This window comes from Pseudorasbora parva, chromosome 21 (assembly GCF_024679245.1).
Source record: "Pseudorasbora parva isolate DD20220531a chromosome 21, ASM2467924v1, whole genome shotgun sequence".
NCBI lineage: Eukaryota > Metazoa > Chordata > Actinopteri > Cypriniformes > Gobionidae > Pseudorasbora > Pseudorasbora parva.
In genome coordinates this window covers 29,057,587-29,072,373 of record NC_090192.1, presented here as the reverse complement: position 1 = coordinate 29,072,373, position 14,787 = coordinate 29,057,587, and the positions used below count along the sequence as shown (strand labels likewise).

At 40.3% G+C, this 14,787-nt stretch overlaps 1 protein-coding gene across 19 annotated transcripts in view; it reads left to right on the top strand.

The window, feature by feature from the left end:
- Positions 1-14,787, top strand: part of tcf7l2 (transcription factor 7 like 2) — a 90,745-nt gene that overhangs the window by 25,828 nt on the left and 50,130 nt on the right. For 11 of the 19 annotated variants that reach the window (XR_010900346.1, XM_067430537.1, XM_067430535.1 and 8 more), the window contains exons 4-5: positions 6,029-6,130; positions 13,553-13,612. The exons of 3 other annotated variants lie outside the window; for them this stretch is intronic. Coding sequence is in view for 15 of the 16 variants with exons in the window: in XM_067430537.1 (XP_067286638.1) it covers positions 6,029-6,130; positions 13,553-13,612 (162 nt within the window). In the remaining variant the exon portion in view is untranslated. The remainder of the gene's footprint in view (positions 1-6,028; positions 6,131-13,552; positions 13,613-14,787) is intronic. 5 more of the 19 variants (XM_067430538.1, XM_067430542.1, XM_067430541.1 and 2 more) reach the window with 1 other exon arrangement.

Here is a 14,787-nt window from a genome sequence, read left to right as displayed (position 1 = left end):
CTTGTGAAAGCCTCTTAAACAAAGTGGTCTTCAGTGGGAACCTGTCCCACCAAATGTTTGCTAGACATCCATTCCAGCCTTCTGTCTTCAGATTTCCTTATGTACATCGTTTAAGTGGCTGGAATGTTTTCTGATGATGCATTGGTTCATCCTATGCCAGACAGCAGAAAATATATCGACATTCCCCGATCCTCTCTGGCAAAGTAAGCATCTGATTTGTCTGATTGTGTAAAAGGCTATGCTCTTAATCCGAAAACAAATCAAACACGCCATTTAAATAGTTTAAATTTGGTTATGACATTCAGTTGTGTTTGCTCTAGTTTACTTACTGTTACAAATACTTCCATAATCCAACTTAAATTAGATGTCTGGTTTAAAATGTTTTTTTTATTTCATGAATAATAACGTTTTTCTGCAAATGTCAGGTTGTCAGGTCTCTCTCTCTCTCTCTCTCTCTCTCTCTCTCTCTCTCTCTCTCTCTCTCTCTCTCTCTCTCTCTCTCTCTCTCTCTCTCTCTCTCTCTCTCTCTCTCGCGCTCTCTCTCTCTCTCTCGCTCTCGCTCTCTCTCTCTCTCTCTCTCTCTCTCTCTCTCTCTCTCTCTCTCTCTCTCTCTCTCTCTCTCTCTCTCTCTCTCTCTCTCTCTCTCTCTCTCTCTCTCTCGGAAGTCTCCAGGCAATTGAGGGACAGAGCGAGAGTTCATCCCTTTAGGAAGATTTAGAGGGCTCCCTTGTCTTTCACTTCATCAGAGACAATTGAGTCATTCATTCCTATTGTAGCTGCACTGAGGGAAGGCAGGAGAAGGCGAGGCAGGCCTTGAGGGTTCGCTGCAGGGTGGGGGAGGTGAAGGGGAGCCCCTGCCGTTGGGGCCCCAGGACAGAGTGAGGGGTGGGGGGCACTGAGTTTCTCCGAAGCAATTTGTCACATCAGAATAGCACTTGAGTTACGTGGAAGGGGGCTCCTAGCTGGAGAGTTTTTAAAAGGTGGAGAAGAGGCAGGGGGAGGTCAGAGGTCGTGGCCTTTTCAAACCCAAGTGGTGCATCCATCAGTGGGCTAGGGGTGGTGGAGGGGGTTGGGCTGTGAGGGAACACTGCTGAGACTTTGGCACTGGTCTAAGCTCAGCTTTCCTTGGCATGCTTGTAAAACCTGCAGGAGGGATTAGGCCAAGGCAAAAGTCTGAAGTGGATACGCCTGTCAGAGTATGCACACTCGGCTTTCAGCACCCACATTGGCCAAGGTGTCACCTTTCACCCCATCCACACTAAATGGCAAAGTGCCGGACCACAAAAAATCACCTGTCCCCTGGACACACATGCACACACTTTTCTAAGCAACACTTATTTACGAATATTATACTTTTTTACACAATATTACTCATCTTTGCATTTAACAAGCTGATCCCAATATTTTTTTCTTTCAAAATCTGGCATCGCACCTATCAGCTCTTTAGTATCCCAGCAATGGTTCAGATATTCGGAGGTGGGTCTGTTCATGTTGAGGCTGAAGAAGTCCATAACTCCCTCCAGGATGGACCACAGGACTGGACCCTGCTGTAAATCAACCTTTACTTACCACTGAGCAGTGTTGTTCTTAAAGTCACATACAGTCTTACAACTTCACGTAAAGTTTCACTTCAAGACTACTTGCTTAAATAGTGAGCAACAGAATTAGACATTTTTTCTTTGCTCTTTTTATGACTGTTGAAAAGGGGAGCTTGGAATGTACTCTGATGAGTGAAATCTTAAAGGAGGCCTGGCAAGGTCAAACAAACTCCAGTGGTAGGCTGAAGGAAGCAAAGGCGTGAATCTGTTTGATTGGATGGAGGAGGACAGAGTAGGAGCTGGAAGGTTGACCCGATTGGCCTGACCTGTTCAGATACCGGAATGGATTTGATTCTGATTTGTGGATCACTTTGGCCAAGTTTTTTTTAGTTGAATCAGAGCCCAGTGGTTGATGTCCTGACTGCATCAGAGGCCAAGTTACAAGGCCGACTGACTTGTCAGAAGTTTCCTTTGGGAAGCTGATGAAGTATAGCACAGCATGCATTAGGCCTAAAATAAGAGTGCTATTTTTTAAGCGGACTCCAAATTCATTTTTCATGTTATGGGCTAAGACTGCATACAAAATTTAAAGGGATCATGATCTGGCTTTAAAAAAAAAAAAAGTATACTGTTGTCTAGGGCTGGGTAAAAATATCAATTCATCAGTGCATTGCAATAATTTGTTTCTCAATTCAATATCCATTCATCAAATCCTATGAATCGATTCAGCCCACCGGCCAGTGGTGGCGCTGTGGGCAACACTCGTGAGAGCGTTCAGCATTGTACAAGACACGCTTTACCAAAACAGCAACATGGTAGACAGCAGCTGCACTCCATTCAAGCCTGCACCACCAACGTTAAAAGCCGTCGTTTGGGCTCATTTTGGATCAGCTGTTCAGTGTTTTTTATTGCAGTGTTTCCCACACATAGACTCATATGTGGTGTGCCACAGAATCAACATCGGCCGGCACATATTGCGTTTCGTCATTATTTTTTTAAACGCTATTTAAAACACACACACACACACACACACACACACACACACACACACACACACACACACACACACACACACACACACACACACACACACACACACACACACACACACACACACACAGTATTTCTCTATTTAAGATCTCTGGCCCATACATGTTTGAGTCTGATCATAAATCACAGGACAATAAACCAACAACACTTCAAATACAAAGCTTGTGACAGCGTGGAAGTTGAAAAATCCACAGTGAAATGAAGCGAGCAAATGCAATGTCTTCATTAAAAATCTTTATTGAAACATTCTTTATTGCTACAAGCTTTATTGTTTGGAGTTCAATCCGGTTATCTATCAATGCAGGCACAAATCGGTGGGCGGGGCTACAGAATTAGGCGTGTATCTTCTTTGATTAAAGCTACACTGTGTGATATTTTCCCCCATCTAGCGGTGAAAAGATATATGACCATGCAGTGAATATTAGTTTCTGTTCCTCTCAATTCTGATTTCGTTTTAACACCTACGGTGGCCGATTTAGTCCAAGATTAACATGGCAATCCCCCTCTTCACATTCGACACCGTGCCATCGAGTGTTAAAACGCGAAAGGCGAAGCTTGAATTCATGGGTATGTCCCTCTTTGGCTAATGTACTTTCAAGATGGAGGGGCAACATGGCGACCAGCATTCGAACCCCTCACCCGTATGTATGTTCAATGGCATATTAACATACTTATATAAACTTGCCATATAAACTTACGAGAATACTTTATAACTTGAAAGAAGTAAATATATATTAATGAGCACATATATTTTTGAAAGAACTAAGTGTTTTTAGCTAAGAATAAACTAAAAAAGTTACACAGTGTAGCTTTAAGGCAGAATTTCATTCAAACGGCAACCTCCCGCGATCTCTTAAAGCCAAACGGAAGTAATGTAAACTGCAATTCCTCGACTGGCCACTAGGGACGGGCTCCAGAAGGGAGCAGAATCTCATCGAGCCCCATGTTAAAAATGTTTAAATTTACAGCAGGAAAAAAACATGTTTACAGCCTCGTACAAATTGTGGTTTTGGTCTACGGCTAATTTTGCCCTTCATGACAACTCTGAGGGGGATGAATATTTTTTATAACTCATTAATTTACATTATATAAAGCCTTAAAGTTTTGCATAATTAAGGGCGTGGTTACATTGAGTTGCAGGTAGATAGCCGTTTATCCGCTGTCTATAGTCATTGCGTCACATAAGCTCCGCCCACATCCCGCCTCTTTGCCCATTTTCAATTTTCTGGGAGTGACACGCGATGACGCGCTAGCAAGATGCTCGCCCCTACTTTATGCTTCAGAACGGCTTATCCAATGGGTGACGTCACGGACACTACGTCAATATTTTTTTTACAGTCTATGGTTTCATTGCACTCTGACGTCACGGGGACACTCATTTGCAGATCAATCATTTGCTGAGCCAGCTGTCAATAAAAGCTTTTCTTTGACTAACAAGGAAGTTTTCAGCTCTGAAACTTACAGGATATTATTATATATTACCATGACCTTTTATATATCAAAAGATTGATTTTAACTCGAGGTTAAGAAATTGAGCCCCAGTTGCTGTACCTACCCCAACTTTCGATGTATTTTTTCTTATTTTCCTACCTACCTACCTTTCTTTCTTGCTTTTTTCTTTCTTTCTATTTTTTAATGTTTTGACATTAGCCAAGCCTACATGCAAATCCACTCAACTCTTCTTTTTAGCAACAAAGATTGTTTGAATGCTTATTTTAATTTATTTAGTCAGTGAACAGAGCAGCGGTTTCCAAAGGTCACTTTTCACCTAAAGTCTATGCTGCTGTTCAGGTTTCTCATAATAGCAGCAATTAGGGTCAAGTTAACCCCTGACCTGCGTAATTCAGTGAATGGAATGTCCACACTGAACCATCGCACTTCTCCTGATGAGACACCCATGACTGTAACCGTAATACACTCTAGTCCTACCTTAGTCTAGGTCACATGTTCAAAATCAGCCGGTTGTCTCCAAGCCTCTATGGAAACAGGTTAAAAGTTCAGGGGTTAAGTTCACTTGCTGTGTTCAAATGGACTAAAGTAAACCAGTTTTGGGACAGTAACAGCAGGTTTATAATGGGTCCCAGCATGTGATCTCAAAATGTTAGTAAGAGGTCACTCAGGCACAAGAGGGTACATATAAAGGACTGGTCTGCTAAGCAGATCCTGCAGTCCATGGGTGAGAGCAGACATATGACCCCAGAAACTTTGTCCATCAGCAAGACTCCATGTCAGAGTTCAAGGCTGGGTGTGAGAATAGGAGATATTAGAGGCAGAAGAAAAATGGAATGCGGACTTCTGAGTGAACTGGATTTAATTGAATGTTGAAAATATAATTTTATATATTGAGCTCTCAAAAAATTGAATGTCGCAGAGCTTTTGATGGTGATTATGGTGATTATTTCCATCTGTTGGCTTTAAGAGGGATGTAAGGGTTCATGAAACGGCTGTTTGCATGTGTTTAGCTCTGATAAAGTCCAGGTCAATCATTCATGGGGACAGTTGCGGCAATGACTCAATGCCACACCCTTATTATGTGTACTGGGAAAAATGCTGAAGTCCACTGGAATTCCAGAGGCCAATAAAGCATTTGGGCATGATTTAATACAGGAATGAGAACAAACATATTCACCTGAAAGCATTTGAGTGTGGCTTAAAATGCGTTGTCACAACAGCAGAATATAATTGTCAGTCCGGTATTTATGTCCTCAATACAGTTACGGTCACACGCAGTTCAGTTATTTACAGGAGTGACAATCACATTCTATAAATGCACATTTTCACGACTCGCAACTGTATTATCGGAAAACACGCTGTGTGTACGGAACTGGTCTAGACAACTAGTTGTATGTCACGTCAAACAGAGAGCACTGCACGAATCCATGTCTACTGTGTGTTACATGTTTTCATGTGTGGTTTCGGTAATTTATAGTTTACGTCTGTTTTGTGTGCTATGTGTTTGTGCGACTCAAATGCTCCACTCTCCACCCAGATATAAACCCTCTCGTCTGTTAATAAAGATTTGATGTATGAATTCGCGGTCAGATTGGACTCTTGTCATGTTAAAAGTGATAAAGCTTTTCAGTTTTATGGACATCGTCACTGTCGCAATGGTTATATATTCAAGATGCTAAGTAAGTTGCTGTGTTAAAGGGACATTCAAGCTCCAATAAGTAAATGCGGTTGTCAATACCAAAAACTGACAGTGTGAATTGTTAATTTATCTTAACACTATTAGTTTCAATTTTCAAAAAGTTCCACCTCATGCATCATTCGACCTTGGATCTTTTTGACATGATTTCTTTTTTTGTTTACTTTTACTTTCTATGTCACAGTCATTTTTTAAAGATATTTTAGCACTTATGTTGTGTTTCCCTTTGTTTTCTGCATTGTTAACATGTTTTTCTTTTGTTTTTCTCCATTCTTTTCTTTCTGCCATCCAGTATCTACAGATGAAATGGCCCCTGCTAGATGTTCAAGCAGGAAGTCTTCAGAGTAGACAAGCACTTAAAGATGCCAGGTCACCTTCTCCAGCACACATCGTTGTAAGTAACACCCATGAGTCACTGCATTTACAAAGCTTTTTATTCCATGAAAACAAAACTACTTCCTGTATCCTGTATTGTTTGGTTCTTTGGGACCTTACACTCCTCTCCTAATCTACAGCTGTCAATTGGATGTCTAGTGGTCTATAAGAAACTGAAGACCAGATTGTGTTGGAATATTATATGTCATATGGGTGCTTGTTTTGTAATACGGCTTCATGGAAACACAAGTGTGAGATATCAGTGTAGCACAACAGAGGCCTGTTTTTTTCCTGTTTGGATGCCGCAAAGTGGCAGAGGGCAAGACCATCTTTTTACACTGGAGACAGATAATTAATGCCCATGCTAAGCTTGGTTTAGAGAATGAGTGTCTGGGGCAGAGATGCTGTTTATTTATTTTGCAGTTTTATGCGCTGGATTTGTGGGTGCTGTTATCCATGTGCTTAACTCAAAATGTATCACTCTTTTAAAATCTATAGACAATAAGGACTTCAAGGTTAGCCACGCTGCTGGGCTGAAGTAATGTTATTGTGTTAAAACATTCCCTTTATTGATTCCCTTCCTTGGACAATAGACCAAATTTGATTTTGGTCTTTCCATTGTGGTTCAGGAGTTTGGGGGCTTCATTGTGTTTCCATAGTTACTGGAAGCAACAGATTGTCTCCAAGGTCATGTTTAGGAATCCAATAAAATAATCCATTGAATTCAGTACAGTATTTTGTCAGAGAGATAAACAAATTCGGTTTTGGGCATACTATACTGAATTTTTACTAGTTCTTACTTAAAATCAGTGTGGTTTGTTTGTTTGTTTACCATGGAATGAATATAATGTGATTTATACATTCCCAGCTTCTTGCAGAGACTGCTTTTTGTTGTATTTAATTTTTATTGTCTTTTTGAGGCCATGCATTTGAGATTGTACTCCTAAAAGTAAAAATATAAGGTTTTTGCGAAAATACACGTTTAAAATATGCAGTTTTTCTCTTCTGAACCAAAAGTAGGAAGTAGAAAATCATGGTGACATTAATTAAAAACGATTGACTATTTAAATGCGTTTTTTATGCATTTTTCCTAGACTAACATTCATACGTTTTTACAACGTCTCTTTTGCTCATTAAGGCTATAATATATAGTACATAAAATACAGTAATATTGGGAAATATTATTCATTTAAATAACTATTTGTAACCTTTTTGAAAAATGTAATTTATTCCTGTGCAGACAAAGCTTTCGAATGGTAGTGTGTGTGTATATATATATATATATATATATATATATATATATATATATATATATATATATATATATATATATATATATATATATATATATATATATATATATATGCCACTTCAATTTCACAAAGTATGAAATAATTCAGTTCAGATTAATTTCAGAGACTTATTTATTTTATTTTTTACATTTTTTACAAAGGCCACTTCTACTAAAGAGCTGTTAAATACTTATACTGAATGGGCAGTAAACTATTTTTGCATTTAAATGTGGGGTAGCCACCCCATGTGTATTGTTTTTAGTGAAAGAGAAAAATGATTGTCCTCCCTCTCTGAATCATTAAATGTGTGGGAGGTAGTTAAGAACAGGCTCAGGTAAATACTGCACTTGAGTTTTATCCCTCTGACTCATGGGGCTATAAATGCTTATCAGCACAGAGCAGTTTTCTCTATTGCCTTTTAAAACAGCCCTAAAGATCTGCATTGAGAGAGTTGCTCTATATGGCATGTTTAAGCATTTACAGTAATTTATGTGTTCATTTGTACAATATGCAGTTTTTTTGATCAAGTCCTGACCTCTCAAGTTCAAACTAAACGTGCTATTTTGCATTGTTTCTGCTTCCTTCCATCCTTTTCTCTCTCTCTATCTCCCATTTGTGCTCTTTCTCTTGTGCTGACGTGTGTTTGATTTGATGTTTCCTTGGTTTGCATCATGCTGTTGGTGAATCTATCTGGAGGCAGTTGGTATTGTCAGGAATTGATAACTGTGGAATGCCATATATTTTTTTCCCTCAGTTGGACTATATGCTTCTGTACGTGAAGGCCTTATCAATAAATTGTACCGTAAACATTAGTTTCTCTTCTCTGTCAAATTGGAAGAACACCTGCCCACCTTGACCGATAGCTCTGAAGACGCCTGTCTGCCGTGGACTGATAAGAGAGCGCCGATGGGTGTGAGATAAGGAACATAAGCCAAAGTTCAAGTGACCCAACAATCACCAATAAGAGAGATACAAAAGCACAGGTGGACAGCGGGAGAAAGAGGAGGGGATACTGTAAAAGGGCAGTGCGGCAATGAGGTAGATGAAGTGAGAGCAAAGAACAAGTCACGGATAGAAAGAGACAACACGCATGTCTTAAAAGTGCATATACAGCCAAAAGAGAAAGAAGTAGCACACATGAGGCGAATACTTCATAAGTTGTGTTCACACAGCAGCAGAATACAGTTCTTCGTCCAGTTTTAGAGTGCTTAATATACTGCATTTTATAACTGAAGTGACTGTTTAATATTTGTATGGCTATCACGAGAATGGAAAAAGGACTTGATGTTGATTATTTATTCATGTAGACAGCATTAAAGTTATAAAAAGCAGTTTGAGTCACACCTGTATGAATGCTTGTTTCTTCCTTAGAGTACAAATTATGTAATTGTTTTAAATATTAAATTAAAGAAGATTATATATAATGAAATATAAATCACAAATGTGAGATGGTTGCAACCAGGAGGTGAAAACTTCCATAAACTAGTTAGTAAGTACTGTTGTCAATCCCAAACATCAGCTGTGTGAATGTATCCATAGAAACAGTTCACGCATAATCCATCAACATTTTTTCTGTCGCGTGTGGCCATAGAGCTGCTACTCCACGCTGCTCTATGAATAGAGCACAGGAAGTGACCCTCTCGTTTCTGTCCACGCCCATAGAAGGCAGTGCCAGGATGTTTGAAGTACTCAAGAGCCCCGCAGGCTTTTCAGAGCCGGTTAGTCCTACACATTCAGCATGCATTTACTACCTGTTCACAACATAAAGCCCATCACTGAAAAGTGCTGCAAGCCGTTTATCCCAATGCCATTTACACTAAATTTTTTAAAGCCCCTTTCTTTATATAGGCTGTAATATAGACACGACAATTCAGACAGGTAGACTGCGAAACACATGTGGTGTGTATTTGGCATCGGACAGAGCCTGAGCTGATGGACGGTGTGAGTGGGATCATGCGGTTTTTCTTTTTTTTTATTCCAGTGGGAAGCAGTTGGAAACAACGGGCCGATAGGAGATTTCCCCACATCTGTGACACATTGGCCATTCGTTCAGGGATCAGTTTCCTGTTCTCGTTCTCTTTCTCGACTTGTATGCACAGCTGTCCGTTGGTGTTCTGTAGTGTTTCCCCATGTTTTCCGCTTACTTGGTGAAGGCCATACTAGACTGGTATAGCCAGATGTTTGACTCACAGCATAAAGTCTGGTCCTTTCCAGCTTTTTGCCTAGAACTGTCTACTTACACAGGAAATAACCATTTGAACGACACGTGGATGTACAAAAAAAGGAAGAAATTAGTGTAAAGTTTTCAGAAGATTCCCCAAATTTTTCTGAATTTCTCCCCCCAAAAAAAATTAGTAAGTATTGAGTAAAAGAACTAAGTGGCAACTTATTTAGAAAACTTTCAGTGTTTTTTTTTGTTGATAATAATAGTAATGTTAAAGATTAAAGGGATAGTTCACCCCAAAATTAAAATGTGATGTTTATCTGCTTACCCCCAGTGCATCCAACATGTAGGTGTCTTTGTTTTTTCAGTAGAACACAAATGAAGATTTTTAACTGCAACCTTTGCTGTGTGCCAGTCATATAATGCATGTGAATGGGTAACAATTCTATAAGAGCAAAAAAAAAAAAAACACATGCTTAGACAACATGCACAAAAAGCCCTGTGGGGTGACGACACATTGATATCTTAAGACGATCGGCAACAACAACACCAGAGTGTGTTATTGACCTTACCGGAAGTGAAGCATGTTCCAGGCTGTTGGATATAGTGTTGTATTTGAGGTAAAAATGTATATAAATATGGCTCGATTTCTCACAAAAACGGATCTTTTTGTGTCTTAAGATATCAATGTGTTGTCATGAGCCACAGGGCTCTTTGTGCATGTTTGCTCTCATAGAACGTTACCCATTCACATGATTATATGACCTACACACAGCAATGGTTGGAGTTAAAAATCTTCATTTGTGTTCTGCTGAAGAAACAAAGACACCTACATTTTTGATGCACTGGGGGTAAGCAGATAAACATAACATTTTCATTTTTGGGTGAACTATCCCTTTAAAACCTTAAAATAGGTTAAAGGTTAAAGCCAGTGCAATCATTTTGCCAAGCTGTGTGTGTGTGTCTGTGTCTTCTGGTAAACCCTACATTATGGGTGACAAACCCCACAATGATCGCAATATCCAAAATCCTTGTCCTTGTCCTTGTGGGGAAATGTTTTGGTCCCCATGAGGAAAACAGCTTATAAATCATAATAAGTAATGTTTTTTGAAAATGTAAAAATGCAGAACGTTTTTTTGTGATGGATAGGTTTAGGGGTTAGTGTCAGGGGATCGAATATACAGTTTGTACAGTATGCAAATCATTATACCTATGGCAAGTCCTCATAAAACATTCTAACCAGGTGTGTGTGTGTGTTGTACATTATCTTACCTAACTCATTTTGTCAGATTCAAATAAGATAAATTAAATAAAAGTTTGCTGGCTAGCAACCATAGAGAGGCATTTTAAGTGCATATTTTAATGGTACTCTCTAAAATAATGCTCAAGCAAAAGAATACACACACACACACACACACACACACACACACACACACACACACACACACACACACACACACACACAGTCCTCTTGCAAGTCTTGTTGAGACTGGACAATGTCTCCATTGTTTTCTGGGCTTTCACAGGCAGCAGGGGACGGCTGGAGTGTTAACTATTTCCCCACGAGGCCCCACAGCAGTGTGCATATGCATGCAACACTGTGTGCAAGTGAACCAACAGCAGGAAAACGCGGGAACAGTTAGAAGTAGAACACAGGGAAAGGGAGGGGTGGAGCTCGGAAGAATAGCTGGAGGAGTCCTGGTCTGTTCCTGTATGGTAATTAGTATTTAGGAAGTGATGGAATGTGTTGCGTTTTGACAGAGCGGGACCTCCCACCTCAACTGCCGTACGATGAGGGCATGCTTGCTGTCTGCTGTCACAACACAAGTCTGTGTGGTATTTGAAGTAGAAACTGCTTTTAAAGTATTGAAATCAATGCTAAAAATGAAGTCAGAGTAAACTAAATGAAGAACACACATATAGTATGCAGGACATTTTCCCAGACTCCAGCTGAGTAGGAGTAGCGTCTCAAGCTAGCACGGGGCCTGTAGTTTTTGCCAGATAATTTGCTGCCTTTTTTCCAGACTGAATGGTGGTGCACCTGGACTGGCTTGACAATGGCTGGGAGGGCCAGAGGCATGCTGGGATACCCCAGCTCCCTCGCTGTTAATGAGGACCCCAGTGTCACAAACACAAGACACTGAACCAACTGTCTTTTTCTTTTCTCCTTCCTTTTCTACCACTTCTCTCTTTTCTCCCTCCCTCATTCTCCGTAGAGCCTCTGCTTTTTCCATGTTTTTTTTGTGTTGTTTGGTGCATAGTGATGTAACCTGGGCCTGTTGTAACTTATGTGTAACTGTAACTGGAGTTGAGCTGCTTTTGACAGGACCCTGTCAAATCAGATGTCTTTGGTCTGAGACCTTTGGCCAAATCTTGAAGAGCATCTCAGCATGTGCTCTTGTAGCGTGTGAAAGGCCTCCCTGGAGCATTTCCTTACTCAAACTCAGGGAATGTCAACAAACTCTTTTACAAGGGACCTGGTGTCAAGGTCATCAGCCCTTGAAACTTTTTATTGTTATGTACCCTTAACCTCCAGGACACTCACAACTCTTGTGTGTCTTCCAATTAACATGACCATTTGCAGGGCACAATATGTCATCTCTTTAATATCGCTCAAATAATCCTAGACAGCAGTTAGATTAGATGCTCAAATGGAGATTTTAAATCTCCACAGATTTGTTCTTAGATTTTAATTCTGAGAAAGTGTCCTTCTCAACATACTGTGATCAGTTTTACAGTTGTCTGATTTGTTTTAGGGATGCACCAATATTAAATTCTGTGTTCCCCACAATAATTATTTTCATGGATTGGCTGCTAGGTGGCCAAATTAATTTAATTGTGGCCAAAACTGGTACTGCAATCACTTTTAAATGACTGTAGGGTGGTGTATCCCCTCTCCCCCTCTTCCCTGACCCGAGGTTGCCAGATCCAGCAGGAACGTTTGTAACTAGAGCAGAGCTGGCAACCCGGATGCCCAAATACTACTGACTTTGTGATTGGTAGATAGGTGGAGGGTGGAGCTTCAGGACAAAACACAACAAGTCAAAATCAACATCAGTTGAGGGCTGCAACAACAACTTTAAATGACAATATCCTGGCCGGACTACTGTTGTCAGTGATATAAGTATTTGAAATTAACATGATTTCTTAATGTCTTGTGACATATCAGGGCCATTTTATGATTATTTGAAATACATTTCTTACATACAGTTCCTTTTAATATTTCAAGTGCATTTGGGCATCTAATGTTATGATGCAGTATAAAGAATTTCCATTTTGAGATTCGATAAAGGTTACATGTATCAGTGCTATTAAATTGTTATTGTTTTTAAATATTTTTTGCACTTTTGCACAATTAGATATCCAATATCGATTGATAACGATAAATTAACAGATCTATAATATATCAGTTGATAACTAATATACCATATTGTGCATCCATAATGTGTTTTAATTTAAGATACATTACCCTTCAAAAGACTGAGGTCAGTAAGATGCTATTAAGTCTCTTGAGCTATGAAAGAGCATCATCTGAGCAATAGATTTTTTCCTTTGTGAACTGTGTGAAGTATTTATATCATTGCTTGTCTCTTTTTTTTAATGGCATTGTGCAACAGGAACATGGTGTACAAAGCCTCAATGTGGCTAAAGCCACATCAGTACTCTTTTTGTCAGTTAGTTGATGTAGACACACTCCCAACATGCTAACAATATCACAACCTCAAATCACAGTAAACAAACATGCACTGTCACATTCTGCGTGTGTCGTATGTTGTATGCGAGATAAGTTTGGGCTTGTACCTGGCAGCGGCCAGACACCGCACTGCATTCATAGAAGAAACAGACAGGGAAGGAGAGGGGTGGCACACAGCTAGATATTTTGTGTGGTTTTAAAAGTCATGCCTTTTGCCTTCATGCCCTGGTTGAGTGATGAGTGTACCATGTTCTCAATTTGTGACACGGGACGTCCGTCTTTGCCTTTCAGGGGCCCTTCTGCTTGGAATTCCCTGGACAGACTGATCTGAGTGTTCACCAATTACATTTGGTGAGAATTCTGAATTCCAAGTTTCTTGCAGCTGGCTTATTGACTGTTTAAATGAATTACCTGTTGGAAAATGCAGCTTCAGCTAATAACTGGTTTTCTAGCTGGCCTAAAATGGTTGTTTCCTGGTCCAAGCTGGTCATTAGCCAGTCTGCGCTGGTAGACCATCAATGACCCACAACAAACCAGCTAAAGGTGATCCAGCTGGTGTTTGGAACATCGTGGCTGGGTAACTAGCTAATGACCTGCTTGGAACAGCTTTGACCAGCTAGAAACCAGCAACCATGTTTTCCCGCTTAAGCTGGGTTTTCCAACAGGGTAGTTTAAAACTAAATAAATAGAGAATATCAAAATCATTACAATTGGAGATTTCTATATTTTGTTTTTGATAACACTGTAATGTTCTGCTGTATTTGATATTGTTTGTTGCTGTGTTCTTGCTCTTTTTTTCCTATAAAATGGGGTTGAATCTGCTTTGCATTTGTACACACAAACGCACGCACACACACAAACACGCATCCTCACGCGCAGACTTGGCTCAGTTTGTGTGGTAATTGTAAACTGTTGCTGTCCATTGACATGATGATTTTTTTCTCTAGCAGGATCCCTGTTACGATATACAGTATTAGCGTTTAACAGAGAAAGCATCAGCACCATTCCAGCGGTGTAAAATTCAGCATCTCTGGATTCCTGGCAGCCCGAAATGCCTCTTGAGCTTCATCTTTGTCTGCTTGCAGGCCCCGTCTCAGCCTTGTTAATTATTTTCCTGCATCTTCCGGAATGGTGGCGATTATTTCTCTGATTTCTTTTCCTTTTCTCTGAAGCAGCTGGCATGAAGAGGATGCTTTTCATTTGTAGCATCTGGGGTTGAACGTTTGCCAGCGAGAAGTTAGGAGGTGGAGTGGTTTGTGTTTTTGCATGCACACGCGCACCCATGTGTGTGTAAATGTGTGCGTGACTCAGTTTGCGTGGGTCAAGGTTAAGGATGTTTGGATGAGACGAAGCCTTCTTCTAATTGTCTTCTTGTCCGTCGACATGAGGCGCAGAGAGAAAGAATGAGAACGGCGAACGAGAGTGCCTGTCTGGCACCGCTCTTCAGTTTTGATGTGGCGCGGAGTGACGCAACATGGGGCCACTGCCGCTGAGTGTCTCAATTGCGCCTCGGCCCTCCTTGACGG